This window comes from Bos indicus x Bos taurus, chromosome 25 (assembly GCF_003369695.1).
Source record: "Bos indicus x Bos taurus breed Angus x Brahman F1 hybrid chromosome 25, Bos_hybrid_MaternalHap_v2.0, whole genome shotgun sequence".
Classification (NCBI taxonomy): Eukaryota; Metazoa; Chordata; class Mammalia; order Artiodactyla; family Bovidae; genus Bos; species Bos indicus x Bos taurus.
Window position 1 is genome coordinate 1,134,681 of NC_040100.1, and position 18,601 is coordinate 1,153,281.

Consider the following 18,601-nt stretch of genomic DNA (forward strand, 5'->3'; position numbering starts at 1 on the left):
ACCTCCCTCCTGGGCCGGCACGTCTCTGGGGAGCCCCGTGGCTGCTCCCACACCAACTGACAGACGAGGGGCCTCCCCGCGCTGGTCTGACAGCCGCAGAGGGTGATAAGGCAGGTGGGGACTTCCCAGGGGGTGGCAGGGAGGAGGCCGGCCTATCTTATCAGGCAGGCGGGCTGGGCCCTGGGAGAGGCCGCTGGCCTTGAGCCCCGTGTCCCCAGGCCCAGGGGTGATGCTCTGGCCCGGACACCACAGGCCATTTCTGCCTGGCTGAGCCTCCCCGAGCCCTTCGGCCATTCGCTCTTTCCCTGGTGAGGTGGGGGCCAGCGACCGGGAGGCGGGGGGCATCGCACCTGGGTGGTACCCGGGCCTTCCTGCCCACCCAGCTGGGCCACTGCCCCCACCCTGCTCCTTCCCCTAGACACACTGGATCGACTCAGCCTCCCGGGTGGCTGCTGCCCCCTCCCCAGGTGCTGAACCCCGACGCCTGGGGCCCACCCTCACTTCCCCAGCTCCTGTTCCCCTTCCCGGGTCCCAGGCTCCCCCCGCACGCCAGCCTGGCACAGGGAAGGGGAGAGGATGGGGAGGCAGCTCCAGGGAACAGTTCCTTCCTTGGCCTCTGGGCTCTGCACACCCAGCCTTCTCAATCCATCCCAGGCAGGGCAGCACAGGGCCTTGAACCGGGAGAGCAGAGGCTCTGGATCTCAGGGCCTGCAAGGGGCAGGCCGCCCCATCTCAGGTCCAAGCCCCTTGCCCGCCTGCTCGGAGCTGTGACCGTAGCCGGTCGCCCCATAGTGGATGAGACCTTCCCCGCAGCACCCAGACTAGGGAGGGTGGTGTCAGCTGTGCCCCCCACCCTGCAATCCATCCGTCAGAGTGCTGACCCTGCAGGGACACAGCTCGCTGGAGGCACTGGAAAACCTGGCTGTTTATGTATGAACATGTGCAGCTCACCAGGAGACCCTCTGCCCTCCGCAGGGGGCCCTGCCCCCCCAACCCACAGCCAGCACACCCTCTGCCTGGCGGGCCGGCTGACTTGGGGGCTTGCACCTCGGCCCCTCCCTCCAGGGCCCACCCCGCCTCCCGCAGCCCATGTGGAGCCCTCCCGTGTGGCCTGCAGCTCCCGGCTGCCCCGCCCGGGTTCTGTCCATACGGGGAGGCTGCCTGAGCTGCCGGCCGGGGGAGCCCGGCAGGTCCCTGGGGTCACCAGGTGGGCGCAAGTGCCTTCTTCTGGGGCTGCGGGCCCACCGGGTGAGGGAGCGGCCCCTGGGCGCCTGGCAGGGCTACCAGGTGACCCACTCCACCGGCCGCAGGTGGGTGGGCAGGAGGCTCCCAGGAGAGGCCTGACCTTTGGCAAGATGGTCAGCGGGCAGGGCGCCCTGTCCTTTCCAGGTGGCCGCTAACCGCAGGCCCCCTACAGCTCCTCCGCGGGTATTAGCATCCTCTTCTCCACGTTGCGGCCCTTCCTGCCCCCACCGGGGCCGCCATCTGGGCTGTGGGTGGGCGTGCGGGGTGAGGGCACACTGCCCTGGCCGGGCCGGGGGGCCTCCTGTGTGGCCTGCTGCGTGTACTTCTGGTAGGCGGGTGAGAAGTTATGGATGGCGTCCTGCACGATGTCCTGCGGGCTCATGGTCTCCTTGAGGCCACTGGAGATGCTCTGCATGGGTGCTGAGGGGGCTGGTGGCGGGCGGTGGGTGGGCTGGGCGCACCCCGGGCACGCACCACCCCGCCCCTCATGCGCCCAGCCCCCAGGACCTGGCTTCCTCCCTGCCAGCCTGCGCACTGCCCAGGGCTGAGGCCTCTTTTCTGCATGTCCAGGTCCTGGCTCAGCCAGCAGGGGGTGACTCCAGGATCCCTGGATCTCAGCCCAGCCCTGGGGCACTCCCAGCCCAGACCCTCTGCCAGGTCGCCTTGGGTTGGCCCCCACCTTATCTTCACCTTGGGGTGATCCCTTCATCTCCTCACCACTCCAGGCTGACCAGTCCAGGCTGAGGCCCGTCCCTACCCACATGGGCCTTTCTCTAGGGACACCAGCGCCAGCCAGCTCCCCGACTCTCCTGCCAGGCCTGTCTGAGTGCCTGGGGGTGCTGGTGAGGACCCCTCAGGCCCAGGGGGCAAGGAACTGTCTATCAGCGCAGGGACTCACTCAGCTCATCCAGCCCCTGGTCTCCTCCCTGGGACTGTGTGAAGGTGACGCCCCTGCTGGGGCTCGTTCCTTCCTTGGGGCCGTCTCCCTGCCCACCACGGTGAGATGGGGAACAGAGGCGTGGTTTGGGAGCTGCCCAGGCCCCCCCAGCACCCCTGCCCTAGAGACGGTCCAGGAGCTCCTCACCCGGGCTGCGGGCCCTGCATACCTGGTGAGCTCTCTGTCTTCTCCGAGTACACCTGGCAGGTGAAGGCATAGCGCAGGGCGATGGACGCAAAGAGCATCTCAATGCAGATGATGAAGTTCTGGTAGCCGGCGGCCACTGTGCCGGCCCCCACTGTGCTCCCATCGATGACCTGGACCTCGGGGATGACCCCACACCTCTCCAGGATGGCCAGCAGCAGCCCTGGGGAGTGGTGATGGCTGCTCAGTCAGCTGCTCCGGACAGGAGGCTGGACGGGAGCCGACCCCAGCCAAGACCCGCCCCCGCCCCCCCCACCCAGCCGAGGCTGCGTGAGCTTGGTAGGGGTCTGCAGGGTCTGAGCTCAGTTCAGGGGGACTGGGTGCCTCCAGTGCTGGGTCCTTGGCGGCACAGCGGGCATCAAGAATTCCCAAGGGCCTGTCTTGCTCTCCCCCTGGCCCCAGCTGCTCACTGTCCTCTGAGAAGTGGGGGCCGGGAGTGCCCAGGGGGTGGTGGGTGCATGGCTCCAGCACCCCTCTGGGCGTCCTGACTCCCCACATCAGGCCCCATCTGCTGGGGGGTCCTCGCTGTCTCCCCTACTGAGAGGGCCACCGGCTGACCAGGGCTGCAGCTGGGGGTGGGGCTGGGCTTGAGGGCACCAGGAACGTGCCCACCCACCCTGCCAGAAAGAGAGGAAGATGACGGCCTTGATGGTGAGGAACTTGAGGACGGGCTCAAAGGGCTGCAGCAGCTCCCTGGTGGCAGAGTAGAAGAGGAACAGGGCGTACAGCGCCAGGCTGACCGAGGCGTTGTAGACGAGGGTGATGTACAGGTAGCCGCTGCGGACGCTGCGGGCCAGGACGGGAGCCCGTTAGGGCGGCCACAGTGCTGTGCCCAACCCCATCGCACCCACTGTGCCACCGCCCTGAGCCCCCAGCCTGGGCACCGCAGAGACTCAGACCTGGGCCCCCCTCCAGGGCCGCACGGGGCACCTGGCGGGGAGGCCGAGGAGCTGAGGGGCGCTGGTCTCCAGCTCCCGCCCCCTCCAGGCAGGAGCCCCGCTGCCCCTCCCCAACCTCCCTCCATAGGAACAGCCCTGTGCAAGGCAAACCCACGTCGTGTGCGGGCCTTGGTGTGCATGTGACTGTGTGAGCAGGAACATGTGTGCACACGCATGCACACGTGAGCCTTATGTGTGCACGCGCATGTGTGCGCTCCTCTGTGACAGCGTGTGCCTGCACATGTGCATGTGTGAACATGTGTGCACGTGAGCAGGAGTGCGCATGCGTGTGGCTATGTGCAGGAGTGCGCAGGCGTTTGAGATGCGAGCAGGAGTGCACATGCGTGTGGGATGTTCCTGAGGCCCTGGCCCAGGGGCACGTTACGAGGGCGGAGCTTGGCTCCCTGGGTGCCCTTAACTCCACCCCGGCTGTCCGGGGGCCGTGGGGTCGGGGCCGCGAGGCCCTGGGGTTCCTAGGCCTCACGTGGGAACAAGGGTCTGTTTGCCACAGCCTTGCCCCCGGCCCTTCCCCCTGTGCTAAGCCCTGCCTCCCGCTCCGGCCCCCACCCTGCCCTGCCCGCATCCCGGCCGGGCCTCACTTGAAGTCCCCGTCGTGGTATTTGCCGAACGCCTGCAGGACGATGGTGACCAAGGCCATGATGGGCTTCACAATGCAGAACTGCAGCGTGGCCTGGGGGTCGGGGAGGGGCTGAGGATGGTGGCTGGGGGCCACTGGTGAGGAGCCAGCCCAGTAGAGCCAGCCCAGCATGCTGGGTGCGCAGGGGCTGTGGGGGGCTGGCCGGGCGGCCCAGGGACTCACCTGCTTGCAGAAGCGCAGAAAGCCGATGGAGTAGGTCATGCCCCGAAGGCAGCAGGTGCCGTGGAAGCAGCTGGTCCTGGGGTGCAGGAGTCCCTGAGGCGTGTCCCCGGAGGATACCCCCAGAGTGTCCTGGCTGCCCAGCAGGGGGTGGGGGACCCGCGGGCTCTGGGCAGAAGCTTACCGGACGGGCTTTCCCCGGATCTCAGCCATGATGGCGCTCTCACCCCCCAGGTACTGGAAACAGAGGCTCAGGAAGCTGTAAATGACAAAGGCTGCAGAGCAGGGTGTGGGCAGTGAGCCTGGGCCGCCCACGAGGCCCGCTGGCCACGCAGAGCTCCTGGGCACCCCCTGCCCAGGAGACACAGACACACTCCTCACGGGGCTCGCAGCCCAGCCCTGGGACGTTCCCCCGGGCAGGGGGGTGGGGCCAGAGCAGTCCCTGTGGCTCTGACTCCCCCACGACCTGGCCGACGGCCTCTCCCAGGCTCCGGCCGGCCCAGCTGCAGCCCCTCCCCCACCTTGGGAGCCCGGGAATCTCCTTGGCACCCCTGATCTGGCCATCTGGCGGGGCCCTCGCTAAGCCAGACTCAGGCTGGCAGGGGCTGTGCAAGCCCCTGGGAGCCCCTCACTCGCTCCCGGGGCCCTGGAGAGCTGGCAGCACCCACCTTCGTAGCAATCCCTCACGGAGTCGAAGTAGATGTAGGGCTGGTGGCCCCCCAGGAGGAGGAGGCTGAGCCAGGAGTCGAAGGCGTAGACGGGGACGATGAACAGCAGGCGGATGATGTAGCGCTGCTCGTGGGGCACCGTGTAGGAGCGCAGGTGCAGGTAGATCTGGGCAGGCAGAGAAGGCAGGCCTGGGGCTCGCTGCCCGCCCGCCCCCAGCCCCCAGCCAGCGGGAGGGAGCAGAGCCAGCCTCGCTGGGCCCTGCCCTGAGCCGACGCTGCGCACCAGGAGCGTGCATAGTCACGGGCGTGCTCATTCATTCAGGGGTGGGCATGTACGCTGGCCTGCGGAGCACTATGGCACGGCGACATGGGGCATTAGAACAGCTGATGCCTCCGACCCCTCCTCGGGACTTAGCCCACGGAACAGATTTATTCAGAGACAAGGACAGGATTCACGTTCAAGGATGTTCATCGTAGGGACACAGGAGACCGAGCCTGGTGGTGGGCCCTTGACTGCCTTGCAGAGGGCGACCCTCAGCCCCGGACACCAGCCTGGGGGGCTGCTCCGAGAGAACGCAACAGGACGGCAAAGCAAGTAGGGCCCAGGTGTGTGCCAGAGCCGGGCAGAGACGAAGGGGAGGACATCCCTGGATGAAAGGGACAGATGGGTAGTCCCCATGATCGCCTGTAACCTTCCTACATCATCTTTGTTTTCTACGAGGACATGAAAAAGCAGTGAGGGGAAGAAGCACAGGGAGCCAGGCAAACAGGTAGCTGGCCATGGGCCCCAGCACCCCTGGGGGGCTTCCTGGAGGAAGCGCCATGAGGGAAGGGGGAGGGGCAGGCTGAGCGCAGAAGCCCAGCCTCTGGGGGCACAGCCCGGGGTGGCGGGGGCAGGCTGGCATCATCAGGCTCCTTATCAGCTGCTCCCTCCCCAGCGGGTGCATTGGGAAGGGCACAGCTTGACCAGCTATCAGGAGACAGACTCGGGCCCTTGGGCACGCACTGCCCGCTGCGGGCCTCGGCAAGCCGCTGTCCCCTCAGGCCTCAGTGCCCCGTCTTTAAAGTGAGAGTTGAGTCGCTTTCTGTCCCCCTGGGTGGAGAGTGAGGGACTCCCTGTTGGGGTGGGGGGAGGAGAGGAGGTGGGGGCCTGGGAAATGCCGCCCACAGGCTCTCCGTAAGCCCTGCCCAGGCCGTGGGGCCCCGGGACACTGGGCTCCAGACACACGCTCCCAGAAGGTCAGGGCTGAACAGAGGGCCAAGCCAAGGCCCAGACTGTGGCTGGAACTGGGACAGCCTGGACCCAGGACACTGGGTGCCCACCCCCCCGGGTGCTCGTTGTCCCACAAAGCACAGCCGCCTGGGAACCTAAAGCCATGCTGCCACCAGGAAGAAGGCCTGGCTTCCGTGTGATGCAAACGCACCACCCACCTGTCTTGTCTACCCATCCAGATGCTCCGGGACAGCTTGCTAAAACTCAGGGCAAATACTGCCTCCTCCAGGAAGGCCTCCCGGATGGCCCCAACAGGAAAGGGCCACCTTCTCCTGCCGCTCTCGGCTGCACCTGGCCCACCCTAACATGCTTGCCCTGTCCCCCTTACGACCGGTTATCTGAGGCCACGCCTAGACATGCACCAGCCTGGGGGCGACTCTCACTGGGGGGGCATCGGCCCCCACGGCCCTGCCTCGAGGCCTCTGGCCTCCTGCTGTCCTGCCAGCCAGTCTCCTGACTGCCCCTGCCGCAGGCTCACTCCGCCAGTCCAGCCTCTGCAACGATGCCAGCCAAGCCATCCTACGGGGCCACTCTGCCCTTGGTGCCCAACCGCAGCCTCCTCTGGCTCCCCAGCACCCCTGGCTGAGGGCCAAACTCCCACATGTCCGGGGAGTGCCTCCAGCCCGGGGAAGCCCTCTCCTGCCAACCTGCACTCGTACCTCTTTGGGCTGGTCCTGGGCTCCCGAGCTGCTCTGCTGTCTGTGATGCCTGGTACCCACTGCCCAACGCTGCCCCCAAGCACCGCCTCTCACCGCCCCCCAGCCACTCCCTCACTCTCTCTGCCAGGCCTGGCAATTCCACCTGGGGCGACCTGGGTCCCCAGCTCTGGGCCCCTCCAGCCACGCTCTGACCCCCGGGAGTAGAGGACTCTTCCCCTCCCAGCAACGTGGGCCTGGGAAAGACCCCCAGTCTTTCACAGCCTCACTCTCCTCGTCCGCGAAAGCGGACCCTGCCGCTGACCTCAGCGAATGGACCCACGGCCTGACAAAGCGCCCCGGGGTTGGGTGGGGGGGCCGGGCATCCAGCGAGAGTTCTTCCCACTGCTGGGCGGAGGCTATCTGTCTTCCCGCCCGGCTCTCTGTGTCCCCTGACCCTCCCTGGCCCCACGTGGCTGTGGTGAGCCCCGGGGCGCTGCTCCTCCAGCCAGCCAGGCCTCAGGGTCTGCCCCAAGGCCGAGCAGGCCCCCTGGGGCTGGGCTGCGGGTCCCCAGGGGGCACCTAGGGGAGGCTCACCTGGTGGCCGGTGAGCACCAGGGCCGCCCACACGAAGACGCCCGAGACGCCGCGGGCCAGCGGTGAGGTGAGGAAGAGGGGCCCGGGGCCCTGGGAGCCGTTCCCGGCACGCTCCATCTGCGGTCCCGCAGGCCTGGCCGGTGGCGTCCACACCAAGGGGGTGCCCAGGAGCCCCGGGGTGTCAGTCATCTGTAGAGGGAGGAAGGGCACATGGGGCGTGGAGAGGGCAAAGGTGCGCTGGGGGCGGGCGGCATGTGGGCGGGCCGCAGCGCCGGGCTGCGCGGCCAAGCTGGGCTTTGGCCAACGGCCCTCCCACAAGGGTGCCAGGCAGATCCTCCTGCCTGCGTGCCTGGGCTCTGGGCAGCCCTCTGTGTGCAGGGACCCAACTCCGAGGCCCGGCCCCGAGGTGCTCTCCTTTCTGGTGTCTGCTGCCTGGGCGCAGACACCAGCCGCCCGCCCGTGACCTGGGGCGATGCCCCCTCTGGTGTCCTGGGCTTGGGGGAGCCTGCGTCCAGGAGCCAAAGACATCAGAGGAAGTCGGGGAGTCCCCGTGGCCCTGCCTGCCGGGGGTGGGGTCTGGGAAGCCAGCCAGACTGGCCCTGCCCTCAGCAGCGGACGGGGTGGGGGGCGCGCCCGGTACCCACCCACCCAGCCTGCCTGCCTGACCATCTGGCGTCCTGCTTGGCCAGGGCTCCTGGCCACCCCAGGACTGCTCGCCCATCCTGGGTGCCCGCTCTGCAGCCTCTTGTAACCTGCTGGGGCGCCAGGCACCTCCCCGCTCTCGCACTCGAGGCCTCCACCCCGCCCTCCGGCCCTGGTCACAGGGCCCAGCACCTACCTCTCAGTCAGGAAGCTCCCCAGCCAGTCCTGGGCGCTGGGCCTCTAGGGAAGCCAGGCTGGTCGTTTGCGTGGCCAGTGAACCCGGCAGGCGGCCCTGGTGGGGGTGGGACCGGGCTACCTTTGGGAGGCCACACCAGGCCCCGGGAGGGGCGGCAACCAGCAGGCACAGCCCCGTGGCCCCCCCAGCCTCAGGCGGAGGGCGGGCCAGCAGAGGGGCGGCGCGAAGGCGGGCCCCTCCCATGACACTCTATCCCTCCCCCGGCTGCTTGCTCCAGGCGGCTGGCTCCCGGACTGCCTGCCGCCAGGTGCCCTCACCTGCCTGGACCAGAAGGCCAGGCCCACGGGGGCCTGAGACAGGGGGTGGGTCTGCGGCGGGCCAGGGTGGGCTGCACTCCTGTGGGTACAGGCTTCCCGTTGGGCTGATGGAGTTCTCCGAGGAGACAGTGGGCATAGCGTGACATCGAGGGTGGATTAAATGCCCCTTAAAATGGTTAAATCTATTATTGGGTCCCAGCCCCCAAAAGTCTACTGGGAATGTTCCTGTGTTTGTCTGCTGGAGGAGGGGAGGAGGGGCCTGGGTGAGTGAGAAAGGCAGCTGGGCCTGCGGGGTCAGCCCTGGCAGGGCCGGGGGCTCGCCCGCCCGGCCTCGGGGTGGCAGGGGGCGCCTTGGCGGGCGTCAGCGCGGGCACCTGCCCACATGGTCTTTCCTTGGTGCTGCCCACCCTCCCTGAGGCCCTGGGTCAAGGCATCAGGCTCCTTACAGAGGCGGGAGTTGTTGGGGAGACGTGACTGGGCTCCCCAGGGGTATGGGGGTGCTCCAGAGAGGCTGCCGGCCCCTGCGCCTGCGCCCGTCCACCCATATGGTTGCCCAGGGAGCCCCCAGATACGCCCTGAGGCCCTGGTCCTGACCCGGAAAGCCCGGGACTGCCCCTCCCCCAGACCCCTGCAGGCTGCCTTGGCCAGAGTCCCCTGGGCCCAGTGTCATCCTGCGTCCCAAATGTCACCTCCTTCAATTCCACAGGCGCGTCAGGATCGCTGTGCCCTGCCCAGCCCACGCCCGGGCCCCGGGGAGCCAGCGCCCTGCGCATGGGCTCCCACGCTGCCTGGCAGGTGGCTGCTGCGGCCTGTGGCTTCTCCCGCCGCCACGAGTTCCTTCGGGCCCCCAGCCCCGTCTGCCCACTGCGCGGTGGCCACACGTTGTAAGCCTGGGCGCCCGCCCGTCCTGCGGCTTCCTGATCAGGTCGCCCCAGCGGCTGCCTCGGCCCCGCCTGCCGCCGGGATCCCAGCCTCCTCGGAGGCCCCTTCACCTCACTGTGCCTCTGTTTTCTCGTCTGCAAAGGTGAGTCTGGGTTCCACCAACCCTTCCGTGGGCTGCTGTGTGCAGACTGCAGGCCCTGCCCCACCTGCTCCTTCCTTGAGCCCCAGACCGCAGATCGCAGACCGCAGAGCAGGGCCACGTACCAGGCGTGGCAGGATCAGGAGCCCTGGGGGGGTGAGGCGTGGCTTCTCCCGCTTAGAGGGAAGGACCAGCTGTGCCAAGCCCGCGCGTGACTGGCGAAGGGTCCCGGGTCTGGGGAGGCAAGGACTTCAGCACCCAGTCCTGGGAAGGGCCAGGGCGAGGCTGACCCTTCAGCCACCATGGGACTCTTCAGCCAAAGGAGGCCTTACGCTGTCACAGCCACACTTCCTGCTCGCCCTCCTGGGGCTGGACACTGACCGAGCCTGTCTCGGGACAAACCTGCCCACCCAGAGGCCGAGGCCCCTGAATGCGGGTCCCATGACAGGTGACGGGGCCCCAGGTGGCTCCCGGCCGGGTTGCGGGAGGCTGGGACGCTGCAGACCCATCACAGACCTCAGCGCCCTCGTCCCAGCGCCTGCCCCTCACCTCAGGGACCTGACACCCGGGGCACTCAGCCTGGGTCGGGCACCGAACCTCCCTCCAGGCATTCCTGCCGAGCCAGCCCCTTTCTAGGCCGGTCTGCTGCCTGGGGACATCTCCGGGGTCATGCGGGGGCAGACTCCCTGCCTGCCCTCCTTGCATCCAGGCCCTTCCCGTGCCGAGAGCAGCCCACCAGGGTCCTTTGATGCCCCCTAGGCCCTCGCTGACAGTGCCCACAGGCAGTGAAAGGACTCACCCCTGGGCTGTGGCTGCTGCCAGCAGAACGGCCGGTGACTCAGCCCACACCCGCACGGCCTGCACAGGGCGGCTGTCATGCCCCAGGACGCCTCTGCAGCCCGCAGGGGATGAGTCCCGGCCTGGCTGCCCACCAGCCTGCAGGCCCCGAGCCCCTCCTCCACTCCCTCTGGGCCTCAGCTTGGCGGCGGGGGAGGCGCTGAGGGGCCTTCCAGCTCTAGTTTGGGGGCAGTTTTGGAAGCATGGCCTCTCTCTGTCCAAGGTGCTGGCTCCTCACCTGGGCGGAGCCCTGGGCCTGAAGCCGGGGGTGCCCGGCCCCAGGCAGAGGCAGGCCTGGGAGCCTGAGGGCCTCTCACTGTGTCTGTGGCCATGGCCGACTGTGGCCTCTCCGGGCCCCGGTTTCTGCGGGTGATGATGGCCGTGTCCGGCAGGGCAGCCCTGGTCAGCACGGGACTCGGGAGGCGCTGCCGGCTCCTCCCAAAGGCGGCCTCGGCTGCTGCCGCCGGGGGCTGGGCGAGGGTCCCGCCAGCGAGCGCACGTGGGTGGCCTTCTGCTGCCCAGTCACCGAGCCAACCAGCCCTGCCCCGCGATGCGCGGGGACCCACACGAGGCTTTCTCCTTGCATCCTGCCCTCTTTCCTGCCCGTGCCCAGCCGAGTCCCTGCCAGGCCTGCTGCCTTGGTCCCCGGGACAGCCTGTGCCTGCCCGGGGCCTGTCCATACCTGCCTGTTGCCCCAGAGCAGACTGGGGTGCTGACCTGGGCCTGGCCTGACCGGGCTGGCCTGAGGGCCTCTTTGGCCGCGGGGTGGCACCCGGGGCACGGGGTGCCTGGCAGGGGGCACAGCCTCTGGGGTGGAGGTGGGCTGGGGATAGAACTGCTGTGAAGCTCAGAATCTCAGGGTGTGGGTGTTTCTCTCCAGGGGTGCACAGGGGTCCAGCCTGGACACATCTCTCTCCTGGGTGTGCGGGCACGCCCACACACACACACACACACACACACGCGCGCACACACACACACACACAGCTCACCTCCCTGGTAACGCCCTCGGCCGTCCGGCCGGGCCCCTGAGGCAGGTCTGACGCAGGCCTCCGGGCCTGTGGGGGTGGCGGGCTGTCCGGAACCACCGCCAGACCTCCAGGCCTCTGCCGCGCCTCCTCCCTGCGGCTGGGGTCAGTCCGATAGGCCTGCTGCTGGGAAAGTGCTGGCCCTGCCCCAGACCCAGCAAATGCCTCCCTGCTGCCCGCCCCAGCTGCCCTGCCAGGCCGGCCCTACCTGCCTGGGTAGCCCAGCCACACCCTCCTCCGTGCCCTGCCCAGGGTTGGGGCCAGCAGTCCTTCCCACCCACCACCCACCTGGCTGTCATGGCTCCGACCTCCAGGCGTGGGTCTTGCTGGACCAGTGACTGCTGTGGCTCTGGGTCCTGCGTCTGCCCGGCCCGTCTGTGTGGCCGGGGGGTCCGAGGCCCGCTTCACATGCGGCGAGGGTTGAGTGGGGTGATGTGGCGTTTGCCACACTCGGAGCACCCCCACCCAGCCCTGCTCTGTTCACGCTGCTCCACCTTCCTGTCTTCCGTCCCTTCTGCCCTCAACTGCCCCACGTCAGGGAGCCGCGCCTCCCGGGGCTCCGGCACCTCCCATGTCTCGCAGTCTGTGTGGAATGTACCCTTCTGATGTCCCTGGTCCCCACAGGAAGCCAGGCCTGCCCCCTGCTCTCCAGCTGTGACTGTGAAAGCCGGCGGCGCGCTCACCTCCACACCACTCAGCCAGCTCTGAGCTCGTTCTCGCGGATCCGGCCATCACCCTCGTCCCCTGCCCAGCGCCCCCTCCTGATCTCCAGTTTCCCTCCAAGGCACGAAACAGAACAGCCGATGCCAGCTTATCCAGCTGGGCCTGCGCCCGCTGCCTCATTCAGTGGGCTGTCTGTCATAATTGGTTCAGGAGGATCCAGGGCTCCATCAAACCCCGGACAAACTGCTTGGATGGATAACCGAGGATGGCCGCCCTCCTGGCCTCTCTTGACCGCCAAGGGACCCACTCGCCCTTGACTCTGAGCTGGGGCTGCAGGCCCGCCCTTGACTCTGAGCTGGGGCTGCAGGCCGTGTCCACTTAGGAAAAGGCAGCAAGTGGGAGAACGTGGGCTTCTCTGCTTGCAGCTCAGCAGCAGGGGTGTCTACACCACCTCACCCCACCCCGCGTCCACCCCATACCGCGCGTCCACCCCACACTGCGTTGGTCCAAGGCCACGGCCTTGAACAAGGGCGCTTCCTGCACCTGTCGGCGTTGCAGGGGCGGGCACACCGACCCCACGTGTGTTATCCACATTTGGCCGTAAATTGCTGGGAGTTGTAATTACAGTTTGATTGCTGGGTAAAGCACCATATGCAGCCTTTCCATCTAAAGGAATAACAATTTCCACGAAGCCGACAGCCCTGCCTGCGGAAACCGCGGCTTTATGGATCTCTTTATTGGAGTGTGTCTCTCCTCCTGAATTACAGCAGCTGCGAGCAGAGCACCGCAGAAAGGGCCAAGCGCCTTCTCACACGAGCCGCCCGTCTTGATTTACAAGGCAGAGCAGAGCAGTGAGGCGCTGGCTTCAGTGACGGAAGTCTTTGCTCTCAATAGCTACGACAGCTTTGGGCAGCTATAAGTACCACTTAGGACAGCGCTGGGGACCCTGGTTTCAATTATACGTCAGCCGTCCCCCCACATTCCCGGCGGGCAGCTGTGGGACAGCACAGATGATGGGCTCAAGTGTGTTTGCATCCTGGGGCCGGTCCCCTGGGGGCCTGAGCAACTCGCCCCGTCCTGCTGAGCCTCAATTGCCTCCACTGCCCACCTGCCTCCTAACACAGTCACTAGGACTCGGTCAGACGGCAGGGGCGCCGCCAGGGCCTGGCGCGCAGGAGGCCACAAGGCTGCGCACGAGCCCTGCACGCAGAGCACGGAGGGACGTCCGCCCGCCGTGTCAACGAGGATGGCCTGTCCCTTAGAAAAGGGACCGGGGAGTGCTAGCATGGGGCTGGGGCCGGGTGAACAGCGTGGGAAAGTGAAAGTTGCTCGGTTACGTCCAACTCTTTGTGACCCCATGGACTGGGGCCCGCCAGGCTCCTCTGTCCGTTGACTTCTGCAGGCAAGAGTACCAGAGCAGGTAGCCTTTCCCTTCTCCAGGGGATCTTCCCAACCCAGGGATCACTCTGGTCTCTTGCATTGCAGGCGGATTCGTTACCAGCTGAGGTACTAGGGAAGCCAGTGTGGCCCATCCAAGGAGTCAGTGTGAACGGCGTCCCTCGGGGCCCTCTGCTTGCTTCAAACCCCAGCCCTGCCGCTTGGTGGCAGCGTGCCTCTGTTTCCTCAACTGCTGTGTAGACCTCATTGGGTGGGCGGGAGGATTAAACGTGTTACCAGGACTGAAGGGTGAGCCCAGAGCTCACCAACAGGCAGGGTGAACCAGACCTCTCGTACATTTAGGGGCCAAGTCAGAAAACCAAAGCTGCAAATCTGGACTTAGCCCCAGGCTGGAGCCTGACCCGAGGTTCAGGTTCCCGGCTGGCCAAGCAGGAGAAGCGTTTCCAGACTCGTCTGATGCCTAGACGACAAGCGTGCTAATTACAGGCTGATACGGATGGAGGCGGCTCCGGCCCAGCGGTGCTCGCGTCGCCCCGTGTGCCCGGCCAGGCGCCGGTCCTCCAGGAGCTGTGACCCCCATCATTCCCAGGTGCTGCTGACCTCCCAACACACCTCTTCTACTCCGGTGTCTGTGTCCCCACACCTGCCGTGACCTGTGTCACCCCTCGGGCCCTCTCGTGTGGGTGGACAGGCCTTTCCCTTCTCCTGTTGGTCAGCTGCTTTCTGGCCTTTAAAGCGTCCGTGCAGGCCCTCCAAGTGCAGACGCCAGGCAGGGTCTTCTCAGGAGAAAGGCCAGGGCTGAGAGCGAGCAGCAGGGAGGTGGACCCAGAGCCCCCAGCCAGATGTGGCCGCCGAAGAGCCCTGAGCTGCCCAGCATGGATCTGCCCGTTTCCCCTGATGGGGGCCTGGCTCCCAGGTCCCTGAAGCTCCCCACACAGGGGCATCTGCTCCGCTCTAGAAGTCTGGTGGACCCTCGTACGACTGCCTGGCCCTCCTGACACAGGTCACCGGGTCACCCCACAGCTGGTGTGTGCCTGTGGGTTTACCCGACGGTCCTGAGGGGCTGTGAACGTGCCTCCCCGGGGGCCCCGGCATCTGCTGAGGGAACGAGCCTTTGAACAAGGCTGTCTTCTGTCCCATGCTCAGCAACCCCACTCGAGTCCTTCTCAGCTTAGACCAGAAGCGTGGTCTCGCCATCACCAGTCCCCGACAGCCCCTAACGTCCCAGTTTGAGCTTCTGCACCCCGGCCGTTCCCACGAGCACCTGCGTCGGTGGGGGGATGCACCTCTACCCTCTGCATTTAAGCACGTGGCTCTGGAAGCTAGGGTGCCAGCCCGTCGCGAGGCCGCGAGCGGCGTCTGGGCAACGGAAGGATCAGAAAAGCCACGGGAAGAGGAGCAGGATGAGGGAGGGAGTAGAGTCAGCTCCTGGAGCCGTCTTACCATGTGAACCTCAGATCGAGCTTTTGCCAAATAGATTTTCCTTCCCCCAGCTGTTCACTGCAATGAACGTATGTCGTGTGCCTGACATTTCTCAGCGTTGTTAAGAAGAATGGTAAGGTATTTGGGGATATGCATTTATTTTTAACAATAAAAAAAACTTCCCCCAACAATTGAGGGCCATGGCTCATCCGTCACTTCTCACACACGTGAGGCTCTGGACCTGGGGAGGAGGACTCGCAACCTTCTCAGGACGCGCTTCCTGTCCCTCCACAGGGGCCGTCAGCCTCCAAACCAAGGCCAGCCCGAGGCATCTGTTTCTTCCAGCCAGAGAGCTCCTGCTTCTAACCAAAGGAGCACCTTCAGATCCTTGCGAAGGTGTCTGAGTTGCCGCATGGCCCTCCTGGATGGCAGGGGTGGCCACGCCAGGGTCACCACACCTGGCACGCCTGGATCACCTCCTGCAGGGCCTTCACCGCCTCCATGCTCTTGTCCTTCGTGGCCAGGGCAAGAAGAACGGCTCTGTTCCCAGCTTCTTGAGACACAAATGCCACCAGGTTCTTTGCGAAGACATGGACGAGAGGCTGAAGAGGGAAGGGGGGAAGACCACTGTAACTGAAGGAAACCTTTTTCTTCTTAACGGCTTCACACAGTGCCTCTCAGGAGGCCAGGCCAGCTTCCCGGCCCCTCTCTCTCCTGGTTCTCTCTACTCTGGAAGGGCCATGAGAGTCCACAGAGGGAAAGCCTGTCAGACCTCACAGATGATTTTCCCGAACGGGGCAGAACGGCTCTCACTACCATGAGGTACTATGATGGGGTCAAACTGTGGCACAGGCTTGCATTACAAAGCCAATACCTCTGCGTGTGTCTGATAAAACGCTGATGGGCTGCATGCAGCAGGTGGATGCCCTCCAATTATCTTCGGGGCCCGCGCAGTGCTGCCCTGGGCTGTGGTGGTGGGGGGACAGGGGTGCGCTTGCCTACTAGATGCTCCACATCCTGACAAAGTACGGGCACTGGGAGCCCTTCCCAGCCACATTACCTCATCCTTCCCAAGGAGGACTTTGGTGGTCAGCACAGGCTTGCCGACGTCACTAGTCACACTGCTGGGCTCCAGGGAGACCAGGGTACCCATCTTCCCCAGCTGGGTCACCACCACCAGGATGTGGCTGCTGAAGGCCGTGCAGACCACCTGGGTGGGGACTCCGCACACCACCGCAGTCTTCTGCTTGGACGTCAGCAAGGGTTTACCTTCCATTGCGGAGTCTGCTCGATGGCACCTTACATTTATCTTAAGAAAAAAAAAGTAAATCAATCGATGGCAGATAGCCTGGGAGCTCCAGAATAAACACTATTTGGCATTAAAAGAGAAATGCCCATTCAAAAGCCTGTCTGTTCGCCCACACAAGCTTTATTCGCCCGGAACTTTCTGGATTCACTCAGACACAGAGGTACCCAGGCTAGATGTCAAAGAATGCTGCTCCCGATGGAGGCAGACGAGGACTCTTCTTCCCCGCGCGAGGGCCCCGCCCCACCCCGAGGGCCCTCCCTGAGTGCCGGCGGCCCGCCCTCGCAGGGGGAGTAGGCGCCGCAGGTTCGGAAACCCGGCAGAGCAGCGGGCCGCGCCTCCGCCGCCCCTCCGGTCCGCCCACTAATCGTTTCCTGCGTTTGAGGAAACCGTCGGTCCCACAGAAGCAGCAGCACCCCTACCACAGCGCGGGGACGAGGGCGGCGGGGGCCAGGCGGAGCCCCCGGGGGCGCCCAGCCTCTCCGCCCGGCTCCAGCCCCACCGGACGCCCACTACCCTGCCACCCGCCATGCCGCCCGCGCTCACCGCGCCGCGCCCGGAAGTGACGCACGCAGGCTCCGCGGGCCCGCCCCCGACAGGCCCCGCCCTGCGAGCGCCGAGCCCTCCCCTCCCCCGGAAGTGCAGCCTGCGGGACTTCCGGCTCCCGCTGCGGCCCCGGGGCTCTGTGCTGTGGGGTTCCGCGCGCCCGGGCAGCGAGGGCTGGGCGCCATGTTTGCGAAAAGGGGCTGCAGCACCAACCCCTGGGCCTCTCGGCACCTGGCCCTCAGGCGAGGGGAGTCTGACTTCTCCAGAAGGGCGTCCCCGCGCCCTCCTGAGGGAGACTCTGCAGCTCTGTGGTTGAGGAACCTCAGAAACAGGGTTTCTGGCCCCTTGGCCCTGGGTTCCTGGACCTTGAAGGAAGCACGGGGAGCTGAGAGAAAAGCAGGGCTGGACGTCACTTTAAGCGCCGAAAACATCCCCGTCAGGACCCTTGACGTAGCGCGCAAGAGACCTCAGTGTGGGGCCCTCTGGGTTCACCCAAATGCCTGTTGACTGAAAAAAAACACACGACCTAAAAGTCGGGAGTTAGGTTTTATTCCTTGGACAAAACTGAGGACTTAAGCCCAGGACGCAGCATCTCGGATAGCTGAGGGACTGCCCCGAAGAGGTGAGGGCGGAGCCAGGGTATATAAGGGTGTTTGCAACAAAGACCAGGTAGTCCGAAAGTCAGAAGATTGCTTAATCCAGGAAAACCAGGCATCTCCAGGAATTCAGCGCTTTCTTACGTTCCTTTGATGTGCACCTCAGCTTCCCGGGGCCAGCGTCCCGTGCTTTCTCACCCGAGTCCCCTCAGGGTGCACCGTCGGGCAGCTGTGATGTGACGGCTTGTAGGCTGCAACATGTGCTTACTGATAGAGCAGGTGACATTTTTCACTTAGAGCAGCAGGAACCAGTGGGGATTTACAGCCAAGGTTCAGGATAGGGTCAGTGGGTGGGAAATGACTAAGAGGAAAGGGGGGTGAGGGGTTTCTAGGCAGGAAAACCCAGCAGAATTCCTGCTGGAGGCAGGCCAACGTGGCCTCAGACCACCTGGGGGACGGTGGGGAATGAGGAGCTGGTTAGACATTGGTGGTTACCAGACATGCAGGATGGGGTCGGGGGGCAGTTCTTGCTAAGACTGGAAAATGCAGAGATACCACAGAAGTCCAAAAGTGAGTGCCTAGTTGGGAAAGAGTTCAGAGGGACTTCCCTGGTGGCCCAGTGGATAAGACTGTGCTCCCAGCGCAGGGCTCCATTCCTGGTCAGGGAACGAGACCCCACATGCTGCCGCTAAGCCCAAGCTCTGCAGTGAAGACCCAGCGCAGCCAAGATTAAATAAACTGTGGCAGAGAATTTTTTAAAAAACAGTTCAGGGAGTAGTCTGGTCTAGGAGAGAATGTCAGTATGCTCTGCCTGGCAGTAACAAAAGCCTTTTTTTAAAAAAAAAATATCTTTTGGGGGCTTCCCTGGGGGCTCAGTGGTAAAGAATCTGCCTGTCAGGGCAGGAGACAGGTCCAATTCGTGGTCCGGAAAGAGTCAACATCCAGAGGGGCAGCTCCACCTGTGCACAGCTTCTTAGCCTGTGCTCCGAAACCCACAGGGAGAGAAGCCACCACCATGAGAAGCCCATGCACTGCGGCTAGAGAGTATCCGCCACTCGCTGCAGCTAGAGAGAAGTCCTGGTGGCGACGAAGGCCCACACAGCAAAATGCATATATTTGAGAGTCACTGAGGTTGTAGAGACCGCTTTTGGTTGCACCACGTGGCATGTGGGACCTTAGTTCCCCGACCAGGGATTGAACCCGCGTCTGCTGCATTGGAAGTGCGGAGTCTTAACCACTGGACCTCTCGGGAACTCCCTGACTAGGGCCTTTGAGCCCCTCGTGGTGTGCCAGGCGCCTCTGCCCTCACGAGCCCCTC

The 18,601-nt window shown here is 65.3% G+C and overlaps 3 protein-coding genes across 7 annotated transcripts; 1 reads left to right on the top strand and 2 right to left on the bottom strand.

Annotated features, from left to right (window-relative positions):
• Window positions 1-905: 905 nt before the first annotated feature.
• Window positions 906-8,241, bottom strand: TMEM184A (transmembrane protein 184A). 2 transcript variants are annotated; one of them, XM_027526786.1, is made up of 9 exons: window positions 8,153-8,241; window positions 7,315-7,503; window positions 4,810-4,975; window positions 4,326-4,416; window positions 4,145-4,220; window positions 3,924-4,015; window positions 3,003-3,172; window positions 2,352-2,549; window positions 906-1,674 (listed from the first exon to the last, which is right to left on the bottom strand). In XM_027526786.1, exons 2-9 carry the CDS (start codon window positions 7,501-7,503, stop codon window positions 1,412-1,414), a joined length of 1,245 nt encoding a protein of 414 aa, XP_027382587.1. In that variant the 5' UTR covers window positions 8,153-8,241; the 3' UTR covers window positions 906-1,411. The 2 variants fall into 2 exon arrangements, with proteins under 2 accessions (XP_027382587.1, XP_027382586.1); XM_027526785.1 differs by lacking the exon at window positions 8,153-8,241 and adding an exon at window positions 7,981-8,086.
• A 152-nt stretch (window positions 8,242-8,393) lies between these two features.
• On the top strand, window positions 8,394-12,856 carry LOC113883242 (translation initiation factor IF-2-like). 2 transcript variants are annotated; one of them, XR_003508594.1, is made up of 3 exons: window positions 8,439-8,514; window positions 9,176-9,493; window positions 11,977-12,856. XR_003508594.1 is itself a non-coding variant. In XM_027526792.1 (2 exons), the coding sequence occupies exons 1-2, from the start codon at window positions 8,852-8,854 to the stop codon at window positions 12,058-12,060; spliced, it is 726 nt and encodes a 241-aa protein (XP_027382593.1). In that variant the 5' UTR covers window positions 8,394-8,851; the 3' UTR covers window positions 12,061-12,856. The 2 variants fall into 2 exon arrangements, 1 of the variants encoding a protein (XP_027382593.1); XM_027526792.1 differs by having other exon boundaries at window positions 8,394-9,493.
• A 2,113-nt stretch (window positions 12,857-14,969) lies between these two features.
• Window positions 14,970-16,730, bottom strand: PSMG3 (proteasome assembly chaperone 3). Of its 3 annotated transcripts, none has more exons than XM_027527578.1 (3): window positions 16,688-16,730; window positions 15,896-16,144; window positions 14,970-15,437 (listed from the first exon to the last, which is right to left on the bottom strand). In XM_027527578.1, exons 2-3 carry the CDS (start codon window positions 16,109-16,111, stop codon window positions 15,285-15,287), a joined length of 369 nt encoding a protein of 122 aa, XP_027383379.1. In that variant the 5' UTR covers window positions 16,112-16,144; window positions 16,688-16,730; the 3' UTR covers window positions 14,970-15,284. The 3 variants fall into 3 exon arrangements, with proteins under 3 accessions (XP_027383379.1, XP_027383378.1, XP_027383377.1); XM_027527577.1 differs by lacking the exon at window positions 16,688-16,730 and adding an exon at window positions 16,564-16,650; XM_027527576.1 differs by lacking the exon at window positions 16,688-16,730 and having other exon boundaries at window positions 15,896-16,520.
• Window positions 16,731-18,601: the final 1,871 nt, after the last annotated feature.

Bases quoted from the DNA above. Each gene is read 5' to 3' on its own strand.
- TMEM184A (XM_027526785.1), bottom strand. The intron at 3,173-3,923 runs GTGAGGCCCGGC...CCTGGCCCGCAG, and splicing joins TACCACGACGGGGACTTCAA to CGTCCGCAGCGGCTACCTGT. The intron at 1,675-2,351 runs GTATGCAGGGCC...GCCCGCCACCAG, and splicing joins GAAGACAGAGAGCTCACCAG to CCCCCTCAGCACCCATGCAG.
- LOC113883242 (XM_027526792.1), top strand. From the start codon at position 8,852: ATGGTCTTTCCTTGGTGCTGCCCACCCTCCCTGAGGCCCTGGGTCAAG. The intron at 9,494-11,976 runs GTGAGTCTGGGT...TGGTCCCCACAG, and splicing joins CTGTTTTCTCGTCTGCAAAG to GAAGCCAGGCCTGCCCCCTG.
- PSMG3 (XM_027527578.1), bottom strand. From the start codon at position 16,111: ATGGAAGGTAAACCCTTGCTGACGTCCAAGCAGAAGACTGCGGTGGTG. The intron at 15,438-15,895 runs GTAATGTGGCTG...TTCCCTCTTCAG, and splicing joins TCCTCCTTGGGAAGGATGAG to CCTCTCGTCCATGTCTTCGC.